The sequence below is a fragment of the Cervus elaphus genome, chromosome 12 (assembly GCF_910594005.1).
Source record: "Cervus elaphus chromosome 12, mCerEla1.1, whole genome shotgun sequence".
Lineage (NCBI taxonomy): Eukaryota > Metazoa > Chordata > Mammalia > Artiodactyla > Cervidae > Cervus > Cervus elaphus.
In genome coordinates, this window is record NC_057826.1 from 51,827,546 (window position 1) to 51,853,634 (window position 26,089).

Below are 26,089 nucleotides of genomic sequence, written 5' to 3' on the forward strand. Positions count from 1 at the left end.
AGAAGTGAAGCCAGCACCCTGCACCAAGGGCACTGTCCCCTCTTCACTGGGTCTTAGTTCCTAACTCCTGACATGGCACCAGGGTAACGCCACGGCAACAACAGGGACAGGGTCACTTGCCCACACAGCACTTCTGCTGTTGTGTTTGGCCAAACCTTGGGCCATGCTTCCCACTTCTTGTGTCTTTCTCAATCCTTTCCTCAAGATCCAGTTCTATTTCCCTAAGGCCTCCTGTTCTTACGGACTTCCCACTTCTCGACGGCGCGGCACAGTTGATTCACCTCATGCGGAACTTACAAATCAGAATAAGCACCCCTTTTACTTTCTGATAAAAGGTGTGAGGTTTGAGTGATAAAAGCCTCAGGAGAGACATGCAGTGGCTCCCAGCCAGTCATGCTGATGATCCCCATCTCTATACCCAACCGAGTGGCCCAGATACCAATGAAAGAAAGAAAAGTCATTACTTCTGCTCCCTTGGCTGGAGTCCAGGGGCATTTCCCTGGACTGGTGTTCCCCTGGAGAGGCCTCTGGGAGTCCTGAAAATAAGGTCTGCTTAAGAATATGAACCACTCTAAACCAGCATGCTGCAGAAGCTGACCAAGGTCAGCACAGAGCAGCGGGGAGGGGCTGTGCTGGCCGGGATGGAGGCAGGGGAGAGGTCTCAGAGGAGGAGACCTGGAGCAGAGTGTTGAAAAAAGGAGTAAACCCAATAGAGAAGACCCAAGAGGGCACTTCAGGCAGAGGGAAGAGCCTGGATAAAGGCTCTGCATGTTTGTGACCACTGCTTCTTTGATGAGCAGCCTCCAGGCATTTGCAGGCAGTAGGTGCATTTCACGTGTGTAGTTGTGCATTTGGTGCCCCCACGGCATTGCACCTGGTGTGATGACAGCGGCATCCCCTTTCATCTCCCTCATACGTAGGGCAGGGATAGGAGTTCTGTGTCCACAGGGAAATAGTCTCCGTCCTTGAGGGTGAGTGTTTCTACGCCGACTACCAAGGTCCAAGGACACGCTCCCTTCGAAAAGCCTGTGATGAAGTAAAACAAGGCATCCCACTTCGAGTGAGTTCTCCTTCCATACTGGACTCTTCTGATTTATCACAATCATCTGAATGCAACAGAATTTACAAAGCTTGGGTATCTCACCCGAGACAAAGATCCACAAACAGACCGTAATGTAAAAAGGTCAGGAGTGGGCACTCAGATCAAACATGTTCATCGGTGTGCTTGCTGACCCATGGGACACATCTGTGAGCACCAGGATGGCCACGCAAAGCCCACCAATCACGACACACCATTCAATAGTGCTGCCAACAACAAAGCTCCCCTTAGAGACTGACGAGTATAGTATCCAATGCCTTCACGTGTGGAGCTGCGATTGTCCCTAAATAGAAATTCAAGGTCCACAGAAAAAAAGAGTCCCTTCATCATGGGTTATCTTATTTCACAAAAAGGAAGCTTGTTAAGAAAGATGGGCATGCAACTAAAACAGCTGTGGCATCACAGCTGTGGATTGAGCAGAACTTTTTGTAGGGCTGCCTTGAAGGTGACAACTTTGGAGGAACTATGGTGACTGGCAGTGGAAAGAATCAGGACGTGTGAAAATCCTTAAAAATTTATTGACTTAAATAATAATGTTATGAATAAAAAGAAACCTTTGTGCAGAAAAAAAAAAAAAAAAGAAAGATGGGCATGGAAAGAGGCAGGGAGAAGACAGCCACAGCCCCATGAGACAACACTAGAGTATTTACACTCTATCAGTGTAACCTGATAATGCAAAAGTTGTGTCATTCAGAACCTGGTGTAAATGTTGAGCACACTTTATGTTGTATTATCTAACTGTAAAGAGTAATTCAGATAATGTTCCCTGGCCTTGTATTTGTACAAAAGAGAATTTTTGTACATCAACATAGTCAACTAATAGTTCGGTAAAATAAAATAATAACCTGGAATCAGACTGGCCTGATTGAAATCTTTGGTCTCCTATTTACCAGTTGTATGTCCTTGGAAAATCTTCAATATTTCAAAAGCCTCCTCTTTAAAATGGGGATCTTCACCTTCATGGGCCTGCTGAGAGGCTGAGATGGTTAATGTATATCAAGTGTTTAATGCACTGTCTGGCACATGGCATGCGATCAATAAATATTAACTATTATGAGTATAAAAGAGTAGGAACATTAAATGATACCTTTTTAACTTAAGAATCCTAGGTGATTCCAAACTGAGTTTCCTATGAGAACAGTAAAAAATAAGCCAGTATTGCTTCTTTGGTTGCTCAGTGGTAAAGAATACACCTGCCAATTCAGGAGGCGTAGGTTCGATCCCTGGTCTGTGAAAATCCCCTGGAGAAGGAAATGGCAACCCACTCCAGTATTCTTGCCTGAGAAATGCCATGGACAGAGGAGCCTGGTGGCCACAGTCCATGGGATGGCAAAAGAGCTGGACACGATTTAGTGCCTAAACAACAACAAAACAACAACGAAATTGCAAAATAAAGTAAGAACATGTTGGCCTAGATGTTAAACTATGGAAAACACTGGGAAAGTCAGCTTCTGGTCCTGGTCCTAAACTACCTTTCTGTATTGGGCCTTCCACTAGCTTCAGAATAAGCTTTGGTAGAGTTATTGCTGGATAATGTCTCAAACCCCTTCCAGCCATAATATCCTGGAGTCAACCTTCAGGGCAGCTGTGATGGCAAAGGTCAACTCAGTACATTTCATAAACCATAATTAGAGGACAGTGTGATGGGGCCTATTGGCTGTGTTATGTAATTAGCCCTCTGCCTCAAGGGAGGGAGTGCCTGTGTACAATTATGCAATCACATTCCGAAAGGAAAGGCACTAAGGCACATCAAATCACAAAGAAAAACAACTCTCATTCCTTGGAGTCCCAGTTTCCACCTAGGAATGCTGTCCAGGTAATTTGAGTCTGCACCTTCTTAGCACCAAATATTTGAACAGCTCTTTATTTTTGTAATACCTGGCAATACAAAGGGCACATTTACATTGCCCGTTCTTATTGGCTTTATATTAAACTGGGGAGCTATATCCCATTACACCTGTGCTGTAACCTGGTACTTCCCGCTTAGCCTAAAATCCTAGTGCAGACTTTATGGTTTTTAAACTTTGGAGGATTCAAGATTCACCTAGGGAGCTTGTTAAAAATGCAGACCCTCTCCCTCCATACTGATTCTGCAGGTCTACTGTGGAGCCCCGTGATGTGCCATTTGCACAGCCTCCCCAGATTCTTGACATCAGTGATGCCCTCTGCGAAAAGCACTCTAAGATTCATTTTGAGTAGCTTTGGGGAGACCATGTGAGTGCCTGAGCAACCATCACCACCGAAACTGAGGCTTCTGCACTTCCCCTCGTCATCAGGTAGCAAGAAAAACTAACACACCATCTGTCCATCCCCTTCCCTGGCACAGAAGTGGAACTGTAGAAATTTCTAATATTTAAACCAACTTGGGAGCAGTGCCTGAACCTCTATCATTTTAGAAACCTTCATCCTATCCATTCTCAACTTCTTAGATGAAGGGTACCATATACATCTGTTTGCTCTTGCAGTATATCTAAAATCCCTTAGCTCCTTTATCCCTTCCCAAACCTTTCTTGGATTCATTAGGTTGTTCTTAGGGTATATTGGTCCAGCTGCAGATCACAGTATAAATGGCCTGAGACATGCTTTTGATTTTGATTCCAACACCCTCCACAATTACACCCAGCCTGCCTTTTGGACCATAACCACAATTTTGTCAGTCTTCAGAGAACTGTCCATGTAAACCCATTACATGTAACCCCATGTAATGTAACCCCAGTAACATATAAACCCATTTGCTGGGTTATCATCTATAATTCTGGCTGCTCACCTCTCCAAGTGCAATTTGAGTTATTTTTTCCATGTGCTTTGTTTATACAGATGCTCTTTTGCTTCTTTTCTGCACACGTGGCTCATGTCAGATCAGTATTTCACTATTACATCCAGAAGTTTCACTACACACAAGATTACATAAAAGCGAACAAATGGACCAGCGTCTAGAGGCCTGTACTGTTTATAGTCTTCATTCAAAGAAATGACATTCTCTATCTATCCATTGTTTCCTGTCTCTGAGATAATCTCCACCCTTGAGACTGTTTCCTCTGATACCATGTTCATTAACAATTGTAAGAGGAGGACATATCTGGAAAAATGTGCTATGTCAATTGCATTTATTCACCAAATTCTCATGACAATTGCTCAATTGTTCCAGGTTCTGACATCTTAGACTTGACTCCGATTTAGGAGTATTTAATTGTGCTGTGCATTTAAGTCTGCAAGGAAGGCAGAGTAGGTGCTGCCCATTGTCCTGTAAGCCTGAGTCATTCATTCAGTCAATACAGACCTTTCTGGGAAAAATGAAATTACCTCACCCTCATCAAGAGTCTTAGCTTTTGGGAATGACCACACTCAAACATGTATCTATCTGTGCAGCCCTATTCTTTGGTTTAGCTCACTTAGCCCTGGATTTAGAGCCCATTGTAACAAAGATTATATAAAGTTACAAAACTATATTGGGCACCCAAATAGTTAAAGACTTTCCCCTACTGAGTAAGATGCAGAAACAAGTACTCTTGAAAAAACAAAGAGAAATTAGTCTGATAATGAAAAACCACTGAAAGCAATTTACAAACCGTTTCCCCTGACAGTATATAAACTGTTAATATAATGTACATAATTCAGGGTCGGTCCTTTTTGGATTCCTCCCTTCTAATCATGCATCTTTCTAGCATCAATACCGACACCTGAATCTTTTCTCATAGTTTCAGAAGGATATACGGTAGCAAATATCACTATGCATTGAATGAAGCTAATGGTTTGTATTGTTTATTCAATGGAAATGTCTCTTGTAATTAAAAATAAAGGTTGATCAAGCAATTGTGAAACCAAATATTCACAGAATCCAAGCACTTGTACAAAGCCTAAATTGGTGCTCTGCACCTTTATATAAACAAACTAGGGGATCACCACAAATAAAAGGGAACGAACTTAAGTGGTAAAACTATTATTTCCTTAAAAAACTATGCAAGCCAAGAAAGTAGTTTTGCAAAATAAAATTGGGTGGAGGCTATAATAAAGGGGGAGCCCTGATATCCCAAAGAAGAGAAAAGCAAAAAGAAATTTCAGAAAGGATAACAAATTAGTTTAGCAAAGTCACAATGAGAGAGGGCAGACACAAATAAAGGCAGAGGATGCATGCAGCGTCCAAGGAAAGAGGAAGGGGCGAGTGGAAACAGCTGGAATTGTTCAGCTGTGTCAACATTCGGCTGTTTCACAGATTGACTAGCAAAGTGTCATCTGAAACCAATTACATTCCCAAAACCCCACGGACCCAGTTCATAACATTGATTAATCCACATTGTGAAAAAATCCCCAAGCAAGACTAGAACAGCTGTCAGCCCTTGGAGCTCAAAAAAAAAACAAAAAACAAAAAAACACAGCAATTGCTTAAGAAAAAGAAAGGAAGAAAAAGCTCCTCTTGAAATTTTAGGGGTTTTTCAGAAGGTATGCCTACTGAAATAGAAAATAGATTTAAAACTGCTTCTACCAGTGCCTGTTTGAGAACAAATGACTATAATTAGAAAAGCAGGGGTTACATTAAAATAAACCGAAAGTCCATTCCCAAAATCAGAATGAGCTGCCTCCAAGTCTAGAGTACCTTGTGTCTTTTTGCTCCTTTTTGGGTATAACACTACGCATTTCATTTTTCTTAAGTGTTTTTCTTCCTTCTCATTATTTTAAATGCATTGCTCCCATCAAAATATATATTTAATATATTTTCTAATCAAGACATTTTTTAATACTTTTGCCACATTTCACAAAGGGAGAAGTAAACACCAAGTCCTTGATTTGCAAACATGCAACTTGTTCTTGAGTCAAATATACAAATGGCCACCACACCCCTTCCATGCCTCCTCTCCTCGTATGGGAGACTGTTAAGGTTTTCATGAAGCTTTGGCCTTGCCTCTGGAGCTGGCAGGGCTAGATAGCCAGCCACCAGGCACACAGAGGTGACCTCGACACTACATAAGTGGCTATGAAAGGCCTTAAGAAGTTTCCAGTTTTGTACTTGGTCTGCAATCTCCACAGTGATACCATAGAAGCTGTAAAAGTCTGACATCCTTTGGATGGATTTTTTTCCCCACAGAAATAAAATATAGGCTTACTCATTTGTTCACTCATTCAGCAAACATTTGTTGAATGTTTACCCTATATCCAATACTGGGTTTCAGCATTAGAGTTTTATGTATGTGCAAAAGCACTAAACGGTTTAGGGACCTGCCTAAGGCCATAGAAAGAGTTTGCTCCAGTCTGCACTCAAACCCAAGGCCACCTGATATCTAATTTGGTTCACTTTCTAAAAAACCATGTTATTACATTATGTTTAACATAGATTTTCATAAGCTAGCTAGGGAGCCCCCAAAGCAAGCAAAATATAGTTCCTACAGGGGAATACATTCCAAGTTACAAAAAACTGGGTACAAATGGGACTTTAAGAACGTAAGTGGTTCATATATTCAGATTCCACTCTAATTTTGCTCCTTTCCTTTCTAAGCATCCCATTAGTACTCTAATGGTCTCCTCTGTTGAAATGCCACTCTGTAAGTTTTATGAAACTGAAGTATGCCTTTGATACACGGATCCTTTTGCTTGTGTTTCATAGACTAATCTCTATTACTAGAATTAACTGTTTCCCTGTAACTCGGACCTTTCAGAGAAATACAAACCTTCATTCCATTGGTATATCCTTGGATTTAAAAAACAAAGGAAAGCAAACAAACAAACCACAATTTACTGTGTCAGGCAAAGGAACCTCAGCTTATTCTTTGGATTTCAGAATTGGAAGGCCAACATTAACAACAGCAACTTATTTCAGATATAAAGAAGTCATGTTACTAAATACTGTTCTTCAAACCATAACATTCTCCGACCTTTGCAGTAGGTAACACCTACATTGAGTTTTGTAGGATTTAAGCAACTCCAAACTCAAAGTAATTGGGGTGGAGGCAGGACGAAACAGAGCAATAAGAAAGTCTCTAGACAGACTCTCCAATTCTTTCCACTATTTTTTTTTCACTCTAGAGGATATTTATAATTATTGTTTTTTAAATGCTCATGATGTCACAGATAATGAACACCAACTGCTCCCCACAGAACTCTTACTACAGTACATGTTTATAAGAGCAAATTACTATTTATACACAGATAGGATTATAAATGAGGGGAAGAACATTACAAATTACATGTTATTGAAAGAAAGCCAAAACATTTCCATTTCTTGCTTTTCATGAAAAAATATCATTACCTGGATCATGCCGCCTTCTCTCAGTTCCCTCACTGGACACTGGCATGGATAACCCTACAAGATTAGAGTAGTAAGTTTATGTTTTTATGATATGATTTTAGAACACAGGGTAATACCCCAGTGATAGGAGCAAAATCACTCACATTTCCATATTTCAAACTACTCTATGATTCATTAGAGTAGAAAGATTTTAACTTTAAGTGCTGGATGAAGAAATCATCCATCCCAAGAACTACATACATCTAGGACCTTCAAATAAATCCCTCCTAAAAGGCTGACCATTTAACATAAAGAACTGAATCTTAAAAGAACCTGAATGAAGTTTTGTACAAGATGGGGTCTTTTCTCTGCACATTTAGATTAATAAAAAGTAAGTGATATTGTTTTTACTTTCTTATCAATAGTATCTACTTTATAAGGTGTGCTCTGCTCCTGGAAATAGTATTTTTGTGAACTAACATAGGGTCAAGTTCTATATCTACCTCAGGCTACCATATGACCTCAAAGAGGACCTAAAGATCACAGAAGCAGCATCTTTCTTTTTGGTTCTAACACTATTTTGAGGATTAAATGAGTTAATACACATAATGTCCTCAAAACAGGGTATGGACCATAGTAAAAGTCTTGGAATAATGTTACATGTTCAGTGTTTTCATTCCATTGGAGTTCCAGGAATCTACGTCTGGGCAGGCCCAAAGTGGTTCTGCAGCAAATGAATGGAAGACTTTTATAAAGGTATGGCTTCCTATCCACTTCTCTCCACCATCGAAGGCATCTTTTCTTAACTCATTGCAGAAAAGGAGTTGAAACCAAGTAGGCAGATCACCTGTGCTCTGAACTACAACTGGCAGAGACCTGGAAACGGTATCTTCCCCATTGCTTCTATGCTATAAATGGCCCTCTGAACAGCTTTCTTAGATTCATATGCTAAAAGACTTGTTTGATTCTAAGGCAAGGCTGAAGGCAGTGTGCAGGTGCACCATTTATCACAACAAGCTTCCTTACTGCTCCTGTTATTTAAAACCAAGATATTCACTGACCCTGTAGGATTATGAACAGCTCACATCTCAGATGCCTAGACTCTCTCAGGGTTGGAATGGATATTAAATGTTGTCTAGGCACAGCCTTGCAGCTGCAACCACCTAGCAGCACTGTTGGGCACAGGTCAGTGCTTCAAATTTCTCAAATGGCATGAACTGCCTACAAATGGCACCACTGTTTACGTTAGGGCTAGTAACTTCTCTTAACCCAAGGGAGTTTCAAGGATACTGGGCCTAGGGGATAAAGGGAAACGGACATATGGAGAGCCCCAAGAAAAGCTCTCATCCCAATTTGTCAGGTATCCAACTTAAAGCAAATATTAAGGGACTTGGAGAAGGGAATGGCAACCCACTGAAGTATTATTGCCTGGAGAATTCCATGGATAGAAGAGCCTGGTGGGCTACAGTCCATGGGCTCACAAAGAATCAGACATGACTGAGCGACTTCACACCAGACCTGGCGGTCCAGTGGCTAAGACTCTGCATTCCCTTTGCTTGCTATTACCATGGGAAGCAAAGCAAGCTCCACCAGGACCTCCACAGTCATGCCAACACACTTTGATCTAAAAGTCATTCATAAAAAAGAGTAATGTAATTTGAAAATATACATTGAGCACCTACTCTTTCCAGACTCTGCCCTGAAGTAGTCAAAGGTATAAATGAGTGATACGGATGTGGAAATAGACATGAGATACAGGCAATTATTCTGTTACTCCAAAAAGAAACCACTGCTTCTAAACTAAAGCAGCACATCTACAAATGGGTCCAAAGGAATTCTTGACCTGGGATTGATTCTGGTATTGAAATATCTTTAAAGAAACAGATCGGGTCTACCAGTTGCTTATAATTTATCAAAATCACCTTTCCACCAAACTAACTTTCTTCCCATGAGGAATGGGTAAAAATTCTCATTATCTACTGGACTATTTCAGATAAATGTCATAAAGGTGGTAGAGTCCTGGGATGCTTCTCAATGTTGAAGTCTCTTCTCCTTTGCTTCAGGTGAGGTAGAGGCTGTGGTTCCCAAGCTGTGGCCTACAGCTAACTCACAGGAAAGCCATGGGATATTTTTAAAAGTCAAGGGTAGTCTCTATCAGTAGCAGACACTGCTACTAGTAAGTTGAAACTATTAATATATGGAACTGTTGCTATTTCTCTTTGTCTAGGGAGTGAAAAATTTACTGAGACACAAAGACACCATGAGCTGAGACTGTCTGAGAACCTTAGGAATTGGGCAGCAGGTTGGGGGTGGGGGGTGGAGGTTCTCTCCATCATATCTCAATAACCTCAGATAGCAGGCTTAAGAGTGTCTCTACTCTTCAAAGTCACCTTGAAGGGAGGTTTTAAGAGAGACTTAATAGACTATCACTGTGTAACATGTCACTTCTGATTTAGTAAAAAGAGATGGTCCTGTGGAATCATAGCTAGAGGAAGTCTTAAGATGTTCTTCAAACATGTATGTGCCTGGCATGTAATATATATACATTTTATACATATATATATACACACACATACATATATATAAACACACACATTCTTTTCCATTAAAAGTCCTTCCACCAGGGAGTTTGGGTCATTTGAGCATGAGCTGCCCATTCTCCTTGCTTGGTGCCCTGTAATAAATAGTATATTTTCCTTCACCACAACGTGGCAACAGTAGCTTGGCTTTGCTGCCTGTTGGAGAAGCAGATTCAAATTTGGTTCTGTAATGGGGGCATGCCCAGTGTGATGGGTTAGAGCCTGGCTGTCACTGGACATGATCACAATGGCAAAACTGTTGTCCTCTCACACAGCCTCCTAGGCTCACCTCCCTCTCTTACTGGCATCTATGGAGAAGACTCAATTCAGGTTCCTGCCTATATCTGGTATTCACACGCTGACACTGGTCACAGACTTGGGGTTGCAGCTGCTCATGCCTGAGCTGGGTGGGTAGGTATTGGGATGGGGAGTCTGACCACAAAATGGAGATGGGAAGACTCACTTAGATTAACATGATTCAGCCTTGTCTTTATCACCCCTTACCAGAAAAGCCCTACAGTGTGTGTATGTGTATATGTAAATATATCTGTATAATAAACTAACAAAGTGCTCTGTCCCCACTGAACTCTGATTTTTGCTGGCAGGGCACCTTCATCTTGGAGTCTGTTTGAGTGAAGTGAGTGAGTTTGGGCGAAATCCCATCTTGACCTGTCTCTCAATTGAGCAGAACGTCCTATGAAACAGATAGGGCAGATATAATTAGCTCTGGCTTTGAGATGAGCAAACTCAGGTCCACCTGAATTTAGTGAGGTTAATGGATTTTCCCAGGGTCCCCAAGCTCCCAGAGCAGGGCAGTTCCTTGACCCAAGTCTTTCACATCTAAACCTCCCTCTCTCTTCACACCACTGCTGCTCTGGTTTTGAACAAGAAATCAGTGCCCTTCTCTACCTCAACATGCATACCCAGTGGAGAAGCAAGAAGACATTCTCTTCAAGGCAAGAAACCTCCAGTTTCACCTATATGGTTCTGTGGAACTATACTGGGCTTCCAGGCAGCCCTAAAACATCCGAAGGCAGAAGTCATCATGTTGACACCCTGGAAGGCTATATCAAAGTTGGTCCTCGTCTCTAGGAAGCTCAGTTCTCACCCTTCTAGTCTTGCTGGTATTCTAAGTCTCCTTTGCACAGAAGAAAGTCTGCAGAGGTATTTAAGGCCAGGAAGGGTGCAGACCTGTGCTTCTCATACATGAGCATGCATCAGAATTACAGGAAAGCCGGTTAGTGCACAGGTTGCTAGGCCCGAGCCTCAGAGTTTCTCAGTGTAGGGCAGAAGAATGTGCATCTAACATGTTCCCAAGTGATGCAGAGGCCACCCTGAGAACCACTGACATGTAGTGAGTTGTCTCTCCCAAGGGCCTGGTTTATTGGGCCACACACACCAAATGCTTCTTGAGACACATCCAGGAGGGCATTCACTGATCATCTTGACAAAATCATTTAAGCAGCTTCTCTCTTCAGCTTTGTTTTAGACTCAGTGCAGTAGAAGTTAGATAAAAGTCTCTGCCCTTTAGAAACATAGAAGCTAGACATGGACAAAGTTCATGTGGACAGGCGTTGAAAGATAATACTACCATGTCCTGACTATAACTCTCCCAGAATAAAACAAAAGGCTCGCAGTGGCGACCGCAAGTTTCCTTGGGGGGTCTCCAAAGACTGTGCTTCCTAATTTTCAGTGATACCATCATGATCCCGAGGATCATTAAGCAGCTGTTACAGCTGTGTTTAATCACAATCCTACCATCATATTGAGTGGCTCTGACCTACTGACATGCGAGTCCTTGGCCTCCATGGAGTCGCTCTGACAGGCAGAAGTGGCTGCAGAAGGCAGTGATAGAAATGGGTTTAAATGCTGAGACTCATGGCATCAAAGATCTGTGAACTGTTGAGCTACACAGAGGAATCATCAGAATAATGATCATTTTTCTCTACCCCCTCCCTTGCTTGTTCAAAGAAAAGAGCCCTTAATTGCTTCTTGAACTACACACAAGTGGGCCATTGACTGTGACTGTAATTCAGCCGAGAGGCAAGGAAAAGTCTAAAACGGATTTTGTTGAGGCAATGTCTTAAACACAGAAAATGCTGCAGAGAGCTCACCATGCACAGGACACTGCTAGGTAGAATTGAGAACCGCTTGGTATATATACAGTCTGCAGTCAAAGCCATCTTTCATTGTAGATGATACCAGTGTGGTTAAGGGAGATGTATTTTTTTAAGTGGGGAGGGGGTGAGAGAGAGAAAGAGAGGGAAGAAAATGGAATAGAAGTCATATTAGAAGGATATCCCCATTACAGATGACCTAGCAAATTCAGATTCCTAAAGAAGATGACACTGTTTAAAGAAATTGAATTCTGAATTAAGTTGTTTACTATTTACCTATCTCTCCACATCCACATCCCAGGTATACATGACATCTGAAGGAGTCTGAATCATTTCCTTCCTTCTGGAATGCATCAACCTAGAAAGGGTTATGGACTTAGGCAGCGACTCTCTGCCCATACTGTCCAGTTTGCCAGCCATTCCATTCAAGGTCATGGCAACAGGGACTAGGAAAGGGGTGCCAGCAACTGAGAAACCTCCTGCCAACTACATGCCTACATGCTCATCTAGGAAGAAAGCAGACCTTCCAAGGAAATCTCCTTTTCCAAAATGTGCTTTTCTAACTTCTCTGTGCCATTAGGCCCCTTAAATAAACAGTAATGCCTAATACTTCTCTGAAGCCTCTCATCCCACTCCATCCAGAGATCTCTTTTTTTTCCATAAAGGCCTTTTGCACTCCCTGCTGGGTAGCTCCTCCATTCCTCTACCCTTCCATGGAAACCGGCCCACTCACTGCACCTACATCCCCTGCACTAGGGGAGGTTAGAGGGAGGGCCCCCACTCCTGCTCTGCACAGAGTGGCTAGGTCACATCCTCATAACACTTAAGTACAACCCTGTTTGCAAATAAGCCTCAGTGGCGAGAGCAAGTGAGTGATACTGACTTCCTAGAAAGCAACCCCTGGATAATCAGAAGAGTAGGTGATAAAAATTAGCATTGATTACTTACTATGCATGGAGTCCATATTAAGGGCTTTAAACACTTTCTCTCAATCAATCCCAACAGTAACTCTCCAACCATGATCCCCATTTTAAAGAGAAGAAAACTGATGTGCAGAGAGAGTAAATAAGTTTACAGAAGTCATAGTGATAGCTGTAAGCTTGTGACGTGAATCCACAACTCTGAGTTTGGCATCCAAGCTTTTATAATCTATTTATGACCATAAATGGGGCACGTGCTGCCCGGGGACAATCTGACAATCTGGAGGGTATGTGTTCTCACCTATCTCATACAGTCAAATGCTTACATATCTACTACATGTTGGGCAAAGAACTTGATGCCCTTTACATCTTACCTGTACACTTCACAATTCTAAAAGGTAAGCTGTTTTATCCTCATTTAGCAAACAAGAAAACCCTGAGTCCATGTGACAATAACTCACCTAAGTTCCTCTGGTGGTAGGGACAAATATGAAATTAAAAATCCCATGTGCTTTATTAACTCACTGCATATGTATTACCATCATCCTCCTGACTAGTACCAAAAAAAAAAAAAAAAAACCTAACTATAATCCAGGACTATTTTAAGACAATAACCTTGAAGGATCTTCTGAATTCTACACATCAAAAATGATGCCACCAATTCATTTAGATGGTGTCTTCAAATTTTCATATAAAAGGTACTCACCTTTTAAAAAAGCAATAAAATGGAAATTTATTAATAGATCAATTAAAGAGACGTAAGTCACTTATTTCATTACCAGATCTCAGATGTAGTTCTACATTGTTCATCTAGTCTGTTTAACTTTTTTCCTGATATAAGCCTGACTTTAACTCCCTAGTGGCAGGATACATTCTCTCCCTCTCAAGCAATTATATTGCCACTTGCATTACTAAGTAGTTTATGAAGATTTCAAGGGTCTCTTAACAGTGGCTAAATTTCTCCTACATTCACTCGTTCATCTACTAATGAGTCATGTACCCAGTTTCAGAAGAGCTATGTAAAAAAGGCCCAAGTGTAAATGTCATTGTTGAATTCCTTCCAAACTCATACAAGAAGGACAGAAAGGGGGGTAAGAGATAGAGCAGCCCCTCAGTTAGCAAGCATTGATTGAGAAGGTATAAAGGTGCCTGCTCCATCCTAGGCACAGGAGGGCTACCTGAAGAATCACCCTGCTTCTCATCCTCAAAGAGCAGGCTCAGGGCTGGAGTGGGGAGATGCTCAGACAACACAATGTGGGTTATCGGGTTCATGGGCTTCCCTTTCTCTGGCTGGGGCACTTCTGGATGGAGGTGCTAAGAGCTCATGTTCAGAGTCAGACTTGATCTAAAACCTGGCTCTGTTGCTTTCTTTCCTGTGCATCTGTGAGCAAGTTGCTTGAACTCTTGCTGACTCAGTGTCCATATTTGTAACTGGAGACGCCAGTACTTATGACAGGGCAGGAAGGAGGAAGCCAGTCTTGTAGAAAGGGGTCAGCACATGACCAGCACATGGCCAGGACTATTAAAGTTAAGGGCAGCACAAAGTTGGCAAGAAGGGAGCTGGCTGGTCCTGTCCCATCGCAGGTAGCTCAGGAAGTCACTTAGTTCCTGACAGCTTCCCTCTCTTACTTCTCCAGGGTGTGGAACTCTGGCTTGGTTTCAACTCCCCCTTCCCTATCCCTGAACCTCCTGCAAACTTCACTTGGTGAACCTGTATTCATCCTTCAGCCCAACCTGAACCTCCCTTTCCATTTCTCACTGAAACTCCCACTCCATCACAAGAGGCATGAGTCATCCCTGATGCTCTCCAAGCACCTGAGCTTACCCGTAACTCAGCAGCTGTCGCTCAGAGTCCCTGCATGCCTGCCTACATCCCCTCCCAGAGTGGATGAAACTGGAAGGCAGGACCACACACACGGGGCTCTCTCCCAGCTCCTCGTGTGATAATGGACAGTAGCAGGTGCTCGGCAACCATTTGTTTAGAAGACGCATGAATGAACACAAATAGATACCATGTTTAAACCTGCACAAATCTGCCCGTAATAAAAAGTACATGGCTCAAGTGTGGCATCAAATTCTGCTGTCCTGTCTCACACCTGGTGTCATTACATCTCTGGATAAGTAGAGACACTTACAGTGTCACTCTGAGGCCTTTCTGATACGACATCAGCTGCTTTTCCTGCCCATGGTGGGCAGAGTTAGGAGGTTTGGTCAACTTTCTCTTAGTCAGTTCGCCATTGGTCAACAGAGGTGTTCATGTGGATGCAGTTAAGATGTTTATGCCAACGTGGGGCACAAATAAATGTGGAAAGAATTCAGGTCAGTCCAACCATTAGTAACAGTATCTTCTTGCTCTCCTGGGAGCCGTTTCAGATTTCGGCTTCATCCCCACCCCTACATAGAGAGACGGGGAGAGGACTGCAGCTTCTAGAATTACAACCATTTTGTCAACTTGTCATTTGCCTCACTGTCTGGCCGGTGCCTCTCCCTCTGGGTCCAGAGACATTTTGCACAGGAAGAAAGCAATAAAGTGAACACAGGGCCAATGAATTCTCCAGTCTTCAAAGTACCTTGTTCTGTCCCACAGAACATACATATTTCTGGCAAGCACCATGGAGAGCCTCACATTTGTTACCTCCTGCTCTGCTGGGAATCAAAGCATTTACCCCCCATGAGATGTTTTTTAAAGGCCCAAGGGCACTGGGCCATCTTATCCCCACTCCCTTGGTGAGCTTCCCTGACTACATGAAAATACCTGAAAAGGCTAACTTTGTCTGTTCCAAATTGCCTTAAAAATAAGAATACTCTTAACCTTTAGGGATTTATATTTGGAAAAAGGAAATGAACTAGATACAGCTTACAAAAAAAAAAAGGGCAGGAAGGTGAGTCATTTTTCAAATTATTTACAAATTTAGGATGGAAAAATACATATATATTTGCAGATATTGAATATGATGAACTGATTTGTTCCATCATTTCTCAGTGTACCATACTTTTGTTGGTTATATTTTACTTTCCAAAGAAAACTGAGTGGGGCCCATAGCAGGTGCTGAAAACCAACTTGATTAACAGAGTAGCCAGAATTTATAATCCATAATTAGTTAGAATTAGCCTGGGGAATAATAACTAAAATTCTAGAGAATTGGGAGCCAAAAGATCCATATTTAGATTTCAGCTTTACCACCTACTAATCATTCCTGAAACATGGGCATAACAAACAGTCCCTTCACAGAGCTCTGTGATAATCAGACGTAACAGAATTTTGTAAAGTGCTGTATGTCTCAGTAGTAACGGAGATCTTTACAGTTCCTCATCATGATTGAAGGGCAAATGTCAATGGGGTTGCTCTTTCAGAGAAAGTTACAGCAAGGTAGTTTTTGAAAATGTTAAATCGTACTTATAAATAAATCTCCATCAATGATTTCTTTAGGTTTCTTTTGGCTAGGACATTCTAGAATCCTAAGGGAAATGATTCAAGACAAATCATTGACTTGGTCAGTTTAATACTGACTCAAAGAGTCAGAAAGTATTATCATTAGAAGAAGTTTAGAAAACAACTAATTCTAATCCAACCTCTTCATTTGACCAGCAAGAAAAGGGAGGTGAAGGGAGGCTGAATAAATTCCCCAAGATGACATAGAGAATCATGGAGCCAGGTTTAGATGGGAGGCTCCTGACTCCTGCCGTGTGCCCCATCTTCAGTGCTCCATGCTAAACAAAACCTTCCTTTTCAGCTTTCCACATGAAGCCAGCATCTGAGGCCACAAAAGCAGCCCTCTCAAAAAGGTGAGGAATCACTGTGAAAGCTGAGTCTGAAGGTTGCGCATGGTACCCGAGGGCTCACTGTGGGATCCTTTCTCTGTGTGTCCACAACGGGCAGACAGGACTCACACCCCGTCCCTGAGGCCTGACCTGGCTTCTCTCCCCATCCCCTCCACATCTCAATGGGTCAAATCAGCTTCAACCATAGTGACCATGTTGTCAAAATCCCAGGCAGAGTAATATTCCATTCTATATATGTGCCACATCTTCTTTATCCATTCATCTGTAGATGGACATCTAGGTGGCTTTCATAAAAAAATGAACTTGTGTCAGTTCTAGTGAGGTGTATGAACCTAGAGCCAATTATACAGAGTGAAGTAAGTCAGAGAAAAACAAATGTTGTATATTAATGCATATATATGGAATCTAGAAAAATGGTATTGATGAACCTATTTCCTGGGAAGGAACGGAGACACAGATGTAGAGACGGACTTGTGGACACAGCAGGGGAAGGAGAGAGTGGGACAAATGGAGGAAGTAGCATCAACATATACACACTGCTGCTGCTGCTGCTGAGTCACTTCAGTCGTGTCCGACTCTGTGTGACCCTGTAGACGGCAGCCCACCAGGCTCCCCCGTCCCTGGGATTCTCCAGGCTAGAGTACTGGAGTAGGTTGCCATTGCCTTCTCCCATATACACACTATCATGTGTAAAACAGACAGCTGCTGACAAGTTGGTATATAATACAAAGAGCCCAGCTAGGTGCTCTGTCATGACCTAGAGGGGTGGGATGGGGGAGGGACGGAGGCTTAAAAGGGAGGGGCTATATGTATAATTATGGCTGATTTGCCTTGTTTTATGGCAGAAACCAACACAACATGGTAAAGAATTTTCCTCCAATTAAAAAACAAATAAATTAAAAATAAATCCCAGGCAGAATCCAAAGAGAAAGATCAAGATTATGAAATGTCTAGTTCCAGAAGGTACCAGATAAAAGAGGAGCTCTGTTCCTCATCTTCACTTCGGCCTGAAGCTGTTCCCCAAAACACAGCTGTGCACACTCACGGACATTCTGGAGTGGGGTAGTTCATTTCTTAGCCTCTCTAAGTCTGAGGCTGGAAATCTCTCCATGTTCAAAAACCCCATGCATTTCATGAAATCCTCTGGTGCAGGAAAAGCCCAATTTGAACAGACCCAAATAACCCCCAAATACGCTGTGGACGGCACATCTGTTGCAGTGTTTGTTCATCTGGAAAAGGAATCTATAGCACTCGAATGCTAAAGGGGAAATTGGGAGAAAAAAGAAAAAGACACCTTGGCCAAGTTCCCCCCGCCCCAAGCATATTCTCCCTTATGGGGATTGCTCACCCCCAGGAAATAAGATGCATCAGCCTCAACAAACAGGACAGAGAGAAGATGGAGTACACAGACCTCTAGATCAAATCCAAAAGCTGCATAATAAAGAACACAAAACTAAAGGATAATTCAAGAGTCATTTCTGTTTGGCTCAGAGGGACATTAACAGCACAAGCCTCCAAGTCACCTGTACAGAAAGCCCCTTCCTGGTTTTACTAGTGTTCAAGGCCAGGAGCTCAGCTGGACGGAAGTGGGCAAGAGGCTTTCCACCACGGAGATGATTCCCTTTGGCCACTTGAAACGAGGGGCACCCAAGGGTTCAGGGCGCTCTCGCACCCAGATGGGGCCCAAGAGAGATTGTCTAGGCCACTTCTCCACTCGAATTTTCTGCTAAGACTTCAGTAAAGGCAAACAAATTATTTCCTTCCTCTACTTTAGAAAGCTGTGGTCTATTTAGCTCTTTTCAGGTTCATTGGGAAAGCACAAGATTCTTCTAGACTCCATTAACCATGCTTGCAAGAAGTGCATCATGTTGCAAGGCAAGACCTTCTAGGGACCAACCGTGCAGATCCAAAGTCAAAAAGTGAGAGAAAAATCACAAAGCCTCTGGGAAAAGCATCGCACAGACTTGCTGAGGTCCCTTCTTCAAGGGCAAGGGTCATCACAGGAGAAGGATAATGTATTTGACCCTTCTTAGAGAGGTCTGGATATTGGGAAACATCCCACACTTTTCTCTGGGACTTGCTGTATCTTTTTAGAAGTGTGTGTGTGTGTGTGTGTGTGTGAGAGAGAGAGAGAGAGAGAGAGAGAGAGAGAGATTTTCTAAATTTCAAGTAGTCTCTTGCCAGTTTGAGTTCTCTTGGCAGAACCTTCAAGTGTTCTCAGTAACAGATGCCTGGAGGAGAAGGAAGCTAGGAGTTCTGCAACAGAGCAATGCACCGAGTTGGGGAAGCAGCTGCTCTGCTCTAGTCACTGTGTATACAACTTCACCCAAAGTGTTTAGGAAACAGATCATTCGGGAGCCTCTACCACCTATTCAAAATTCAGGCCCTTTTAGTTCCACTCATTTTTTTTCCTCTGTGCTGTTTGTTTTCTGCCATGAGTTTTAGCAATCTGTTTATGTTGTGTGTGTGTGTGTGTGTGTGTGCGTGCGTGTGTGTCTGTGTGTGTTTCCCTCTCCAGCCTGGCTGAATTATCCCCAAGTGACTCTTAATCCTCAACAGTAATTCCCAGTGATCGCACTGACATGATGGTAACGGGAGAGCCCAGGCTCCTCCCGCCCCACCTCACTCCCTCCTCCCTTGTTGCTAAGCTCAGCGAGGATGTTCCAGGGAACTGTTTATTTATCTCCCATTTCTTCCGGCCTCCAGCACCCCTCCACCATGGCATCAACGTTGGTCTCATGTCATCACTCTTTTTAGGACCCTTGGCCTCCTCATAGTTCATCGAGACTGGCACTGTCACTGATCAGAGTGCCCGACTAGAAATCAGATCACCAGATCCCCATGCCCAGCTAGCTGGCTTATGGTGGCACGTTTGCTGCCATCGATTTCCATAAACATAAGAATGGGCTAGATGGGACCTCCTTGGTGGTCCGGTGGTTAAGACTCCATGCTTCCACTTCAGGGGGCACAGATTCAATTCCTGACCAGGGAACTAAGATCCTACATGCCAGGTGGCACGGTTAAAAAAAAAAAGACTAGATAGAGCTGATTGGTGAATCAAGTACTTCTCAAACTTGACTGTGCCGAATAATCAGCTGGAGGCCTTATTAAGACAGATTCCTTGGCCAACATGCAAAGGTTCTAAGTTAGTAGTTTGGCCATAGGGCCTGAGATTTTGCATTTCTAACATGCTTTCTAATGATACTGATATAGAAGTCTGAGGACCACACTTTGGGAATCACCGGCCCAAGCTATCTTCCAAATGTTCTACTGGTCTATCACCACACGGACTGGCACATGAAAAGGCAGAATACTTGGTCCTGTGATGAAAGTCACACGTCTCTTCCACATTTAGCGTTTTTCTCTTAGTCCCAACTTTTGATCACTTATTTGCAAAGATAAGCAGCAGAGATATGGATGAGGAGTGCCACTGGCTTAGCGTTTAGCTGGCAGCGGCTACTACACCTGGGAGGGCAACTTGAAAACCATGTGAAATTACAAGATGGGAACAACTTAAAATAGCAAAGGAGGAGGCATAAGAATACATTACATAGGCTCCACTTGCCAAGTTGTTATCCTGGGTCATATTTTTTGCCAGCTGCATAAGTCACCTGGAAGGGTCAATGCAAATGCAGTGGTCTCACTCACTGTTTGGAGACACATAAAAAATAACTCCAAAGCATATAAAAAGTAGTATTACAAGGTACACTCCCAGATATTTACCTTGCTCTTAGCTCTACAATCCTTTTCATGTGGTGAAACCAGAAACCTTTCTGCCATACAGCAACCTAACCATCACCCATGAGGTCTCTGTAACATCCTGCTAGAGTATGTCCATTTTTACAATTATGTAGCCTGGTGTGAAGTGGAGAAAGCACTGCACAGAGATGCTAGGATTAAGTCTAAGAGGAATTCTGATTCTAAGCTCCTGCATTCAGACGCCTAAACATTTCTGCTCATCTGAAACTCTACTTATTCAAATACAAGAGCTCATGCTAAGACAAAACTTTAAAAGATAACTTAAAGAAAAGAACTCAGGGTAATGCCACCAGATCAGTGTTTGTCCTCTCCTCTCTTCAATTTTTCGCTGTAGTGAGCAGCTGTTATGAGGAGTGCATCCTATGCAACTGTAGAACTAAAATCAAATAAATCTTAGGAATCATGGTGAAAAAAAAAGAACCAGGACACTAGGATAAAGAATAAAATTTTGATTTACCTTTTAATACTGTAACTTACAACTTGATTTGGCCACTTTAGAAATTGCCAAGTAGAATGGGAGTCAGATAAGAGGTCCATTCCCAAAAGGTCTGAAAAGGTTTCCACAACTACCCAAAAGCTTTTTGAAAAATCTGTATTTGTTTGAATCAGGGGTTAGCTATAGCCTGCTGCCTACTTTTGTAAATCAAGTTTTATTGGAACACAAATTCTCTTATTTACGGATTGTCTATTGTCAGTCTACAAGTGCACACTTGAGAGAGCATAATGACCTGAAGAGTCTAAAATATTAACTATTTAGCCCTTTACAGAAAAAAATTCTGCCAACTCCAAATAATAGAAAAAAAAATAATAATGACAGCAATTTATACTCCAACTATCTTATAAATTAATTACAAACCTGTTCAATCAAAAAACTATCCACCATTATTAGAGTCTACAACTTCTTCCTGATTCCTAGGAGTGTCTTCAAATGTAAAATAACCGTGCTTTGAAATTCACTCAGCTGTTGAACAAACTTTTGAAAGACTAAATCAGTCTAATGACTGAAAATTTATACTTATGCCAGATACACCAAAAAATAAAGCACAGCCACACTCAACATGAATTTCTTCATGTGATTCGAGTCATATTAAAACAACATAGGAGAAGGAAGGCAAATTGGGCTTTTAAAGCCATAAGTCTTCACTTGGCAGATAAAATGCCATCTCAGATAATCACATTTGATTGTCACTAATGTTAATATATGTTGATAAGAGTCGAGCGCCTCACACCAGAGGTTAGGTTTACTGCTCACATGCAGATGTTTGCTATACTGAATCTCTGCCATAACCCTGTGGGAATGGCATTTTTTATGTGTTCTACAGTGAATTTATGGCCAGGGAGCCATAAATGTTATAGTTCTTCAAACCCTTTGCTTGTGGAGATTGTCACAGTGATTGAAAAGGAGAAAGACACAGATGTCTTGTGTTAGTGGGCCATTTCCAGACCCACTCAAGGATGCAGCCTATGTCAGCTCCTCAAGTTCAGGCCATCTGAATTATCAATGCCACACAGGTTTGCAATCTCCCATTATCAACTTGCTTCAGTTCAGATCTGCAGTGAGTTAGCAAGGCCCGTAGGTGCCAGGTTCTGGACTAGGCCCCGAGAAAAGGTTCTTGACCTCAAAGGCGCTCACATGTACAGGCAATATACACAGCATGGTATGGTAAGTCCTGTAACCGCCAGAGAGCGAGGCAGAGTGTCATGGGGGCTCTGCATGGACAAGAGCAGGGGCCAAGACAAGAGCTGCGCAACTCTGCTCACAGGAGGTCATGTCTGAGCCAAGACTTGAGAGATCAGCTTCAGCAGCATAAACAAAGAAAGCTCTGTGTGTGTGCGTGCATGTGCAAGTGCTACCCATGAAAGAAAAGGCAGGAACAAAGCCCCACGTGCAAGAACCATGCTGATGTGCTCCAGAATATCCATGGAGTTCAGCACTGGTGTAGCATGAAGTGGCAGGGGTTTGGGGGGAAAACAGTTGTATCATGTGGGAAGACTATGGCCTTGGCAGTGAAAAAGATCTCAGTTCAAGCTCTAGTTTCATCACCCACTAACAGTGTGACCTTGAGTAACTTCTAGAATTTCCATAACCTTCAAAGTCTGGTTAGTAACATATACCTCTGGGAGTTGGTATAAGGGTCAAGGGAGGTGACGGCTGGGTCCTGAGAGCAAAATGGGCTAGTAAACTATAAAAGGACAACACAGCCACCAGGGAGGACATACACCCACCCTGTAAAGCAAGAAAGAAGATGTTTTTTTTTTTTAGGAATTCCATCCATAGCTTCTTCCATCAACACTGAATAATGATGGAAGGAGTCATTTAAGAAAGAAAACCCAAAGGCATGGCAACATTGCTTGAATCTCCTATTTTCCTGTGTCATTGTCAGGCAGGTGAAAGAAAGGCCGTCAGGGAGACGATGAATCATGAACACAAGTGACACCTTTAAAATGGCAGCCCCTTAGGGGGACCTCCCCAGTGCCTAAGACCCAACACAAGCTCCATGTGCATCCACTGTGAGCCCAGTACTTGTCCCTGCACGAACACCGACGGGGTGTGAAAGAAACCTCCCCTCAATGCAACATAAAGCCCACTTCTGACTCGCCAGGAGCTATGTGACAGATGCAGAGGTTCTTTCAAGCAAATGAATCAGCACCTCAAGCATTTAAAAAAAAAAAAGGCGGGGGGGGGGAGTTAATTTAGAACTTTCTGTTAAGATGAGCTTTGCCAGTTTCTCTTAGGGAGAATAAAAAGCCCCTAATGATGATGAGTAAATGCCTGTGCTCTGGGGAAACATTAAAGATGAGCGGCTACTCTTCACCAAGGCCTTCCTTAATTCTGTGTGAGAGGGAAGTCTGCAGAAGAATACAGCCCTTGCTAACTTGGGAAATCATCCTGTCTCCTGCAGCTATGGCTTTGTTCATGCTCTTTCTGGCATGAACAACACGCACGCACGCACACATACACACACACATGGAGAAAAGGGGATGAATCATCATGTCTGCAGGGTTGAGACCTCTATCTTTTATAAACATCATGCAAGGTGGAAGGGATGTCTAAATACGCAGACCATACTTGGGGATGTCTTCTAAACAGTCTCCAGGCAGAAGCCCGTGGAGCCCAGGAAGAAAGCCGTGGCATAGTCACAAATGGAGAAGATCCCCCTAATCAAGAAATTATCCTTCAAAGGTTTAGAGTGACCCTCTTTTTTTTTTTTTTAAAGGAAGGAAGGCCCATCCAACTGCAGTAAAAACCGTCACTGCAGACTTCAGGTCCCTAGACTCAGGATTGATTTGCGGGGTTTCTCTGAAGCCCGCCAGCAATAACAAGCAGCAAGGTCCTAGTATGCCATGGTGGGGGCCACCCCACGTCACTCTGGTGGTAAACACAGCTTTCCAAAGATGAATGCTTAAAAAAAAAATCCCCAATTATCATGCCTATGACCATTCTGAGGGCAGATCGAAATAAACAAATGAACCATGCAAAGGCAACCTCTAATTATATTGCCCAGAGGCCAGAATTCGCACTAGCCCTGGTCCCTACTTCCCAGTTCAGAGCACCAGATAGGGTGAGTCCAGGGTCTTCTCCCCAAAAACTTACTTTTCCCTCAAGAGAAGATTCCCCATTCTTGACTTTCAATAGGCAAGAAAAGGATGAAGTTTTGCCCTAGAATGGGGTGAAGTGGGGAGAGCTTCCGACCTCAGCCTGGATTCTGGGGACTAACTCTTTCACCAGGGTAATGCTGAGTGAATTACCTTCAGGACCTTTGTTATTTTTTATTCTATTCAATTGTTTGGACCAAGACATGATCCTAAAAGTACATGCCAGCTCTAAATTTGTTCCATGATACTAAGTGAAAGTAATGCAAATCAAGTTGACTCTTGGTGGATGTGAACGAGTCAGTTGCCAGCTCAGTGTCACTTAAAGGCTCTGGGAAAAAAACAAAAAAAACCCCCCAAAAACAGGCCTTCACTGGGGATCCTTGAAAATCTTGCCATTTATTGACTCTTGGATGAAAGACTGAAAGCTGCTGAAATGTACTCATTGCTTCCTCTCAGAAAGTGTTAACATTATCAGTCATTTAGTCATTTACAGAAGTAAGCTATCCAGCAAGTCAGCCGAAAGTTAGGTAATTGTGGTGGTGGTGGAGGGGGGAAGGTGGGCAGAAGAGATCTTAAGTCTGTAGCCCAGGAAAACGACAGTAGCCACGAGTCCAAGTACGTGTATATCAGAATGACTGTGGTACACTACACAAGATGGAACAGGAGACCGGCTACTGAATTAATGTGAATTCTCAATCTCTCAGTGTGAAGCAGGCATCAGCGGCCTCCAACTCGCTGTCATCTGCCTCTATACATAACATGCCTCTGTTTGATACCTTCTGTCACTCCCAAAACGACCCCCAAAATTCACTGCCTCAACACACACCAGCATTTGTGAGTTTCAGAACAGCCAAAAACAGCGTCTGAAAGCCTTCCAACATAGCTCTGTCCCTCCTCGTACCTAAAATGATCCACTGTTCCATTTCCATAGGCTTTTCTTCAGCAGATTGACAAGGTAACATCTGCTTCAGAAACAGATGTTTATGCCAGAATTCTCTTCTGCTCATTAATGCTTTTCCGGTTAACATCTAACTATCTCACTCATTAGTTCTTAATAATACTTTTTGTATCCAAGCCATGCCAAATACGCGCTCTTTAGAGTTCTGTATTATTGTTGCTTCTGTTGCTGCTGAATTACGCTGCTGAATAAAGGAAAAGTAAAAATAAGCCCCTCTAAGAAGGCTGCTATGTGTCAGAGCTCTATCTTTGTGAACTGAACAAGCTGAAATCAATTAAAAGTGTGTGTTTAGAGAATGCATCTCAGCTGTCTAATTGCACCACCTCTGCTTTAGGGCCAAAGTTTGACTTCCTGCCAAATTGCCATCAAAATGGGCGTCCGTCAGCGCTGCTACAACTGCCACTTGCCTGGGCGTGATTCAAGAGCTTGTTTAATGAAGGAAGCCCAGGCTGCTCTGGGGCTTGGTGCGCAGGCTCCTGCTTCCCGGAGGCAGGCCTCAGCGATGGTGCCCAGACAAAGGGCACCACAGAGCCCTCTGGGATGAGAGTTCTGGGATTGAGTTATCGATCCCACCCAGCCCCCGTGGTCTGACAGGCCTAACAGGTTAACTCTAGGGAGCGTTCCCATGATGGTCTCTACTGACCCACATGCAACTTCACATAAAGAGAACTGCTTCAAGGAAAGCAGAGTCAACACACCTTTGCTGAGTACCTAGCTAGGTACTGTTGATCCATCCATTATTAATACCACAAGCACTGTTTCTATGGCTCCATACCCAACAGAAGCAAAAGGAGAATGAAAGGTTCATTTTTTCATTATTTGTAATACAAGGGCACAGGTTAAAATTATATTTGAAATACTTTTTAGAAACACTTTTAAATACTTCCTGGTGATCCCAAGGATGGGCTTTTACGTTTCAAGAAGTCAACACCATAGTCAAACAATCAAACAAACCAAGAGACAAATAAGGCTACTGTTGGTCTGTAAAATAAGGCAAAAGCCAATCCTCCAGGGAACCTGTGCCAACACAATGTATTGTTTGGGGTTAGGAGAAAGA

The 26,089-nt window shown here is 42.8% G+C and overlaps 1 protein-coding gene across 3 annotated transcripts in view; it reads right to left on the reverse strand.

The window, feature by feature from the left end:
• Positions 1-26,089, reverse strand: part of RORA (RAR related orphan receptor A) — a 779,268-nt gene that overhangs the window by 613,974 nt on the left and 139,205 nt on the right. For 2 of the 3 annotated variants that reach the window (XM_043918825.1, XM_043918827.1), the window contains exon 2: positions 7,341-7,394. The exons of the other annotated variant lie outside the window; for it this stretch is intronic. In XM_043918825.1, the coding sequence (XP_043774760.1) occupies positions 7,341-7,394 (54 nt within the window). The remainder of the gene's footprint in view (positions 1-7,340; positions 7,395-26,089) is intronic. 3 annotated transcript variants of the gene reach the window in all.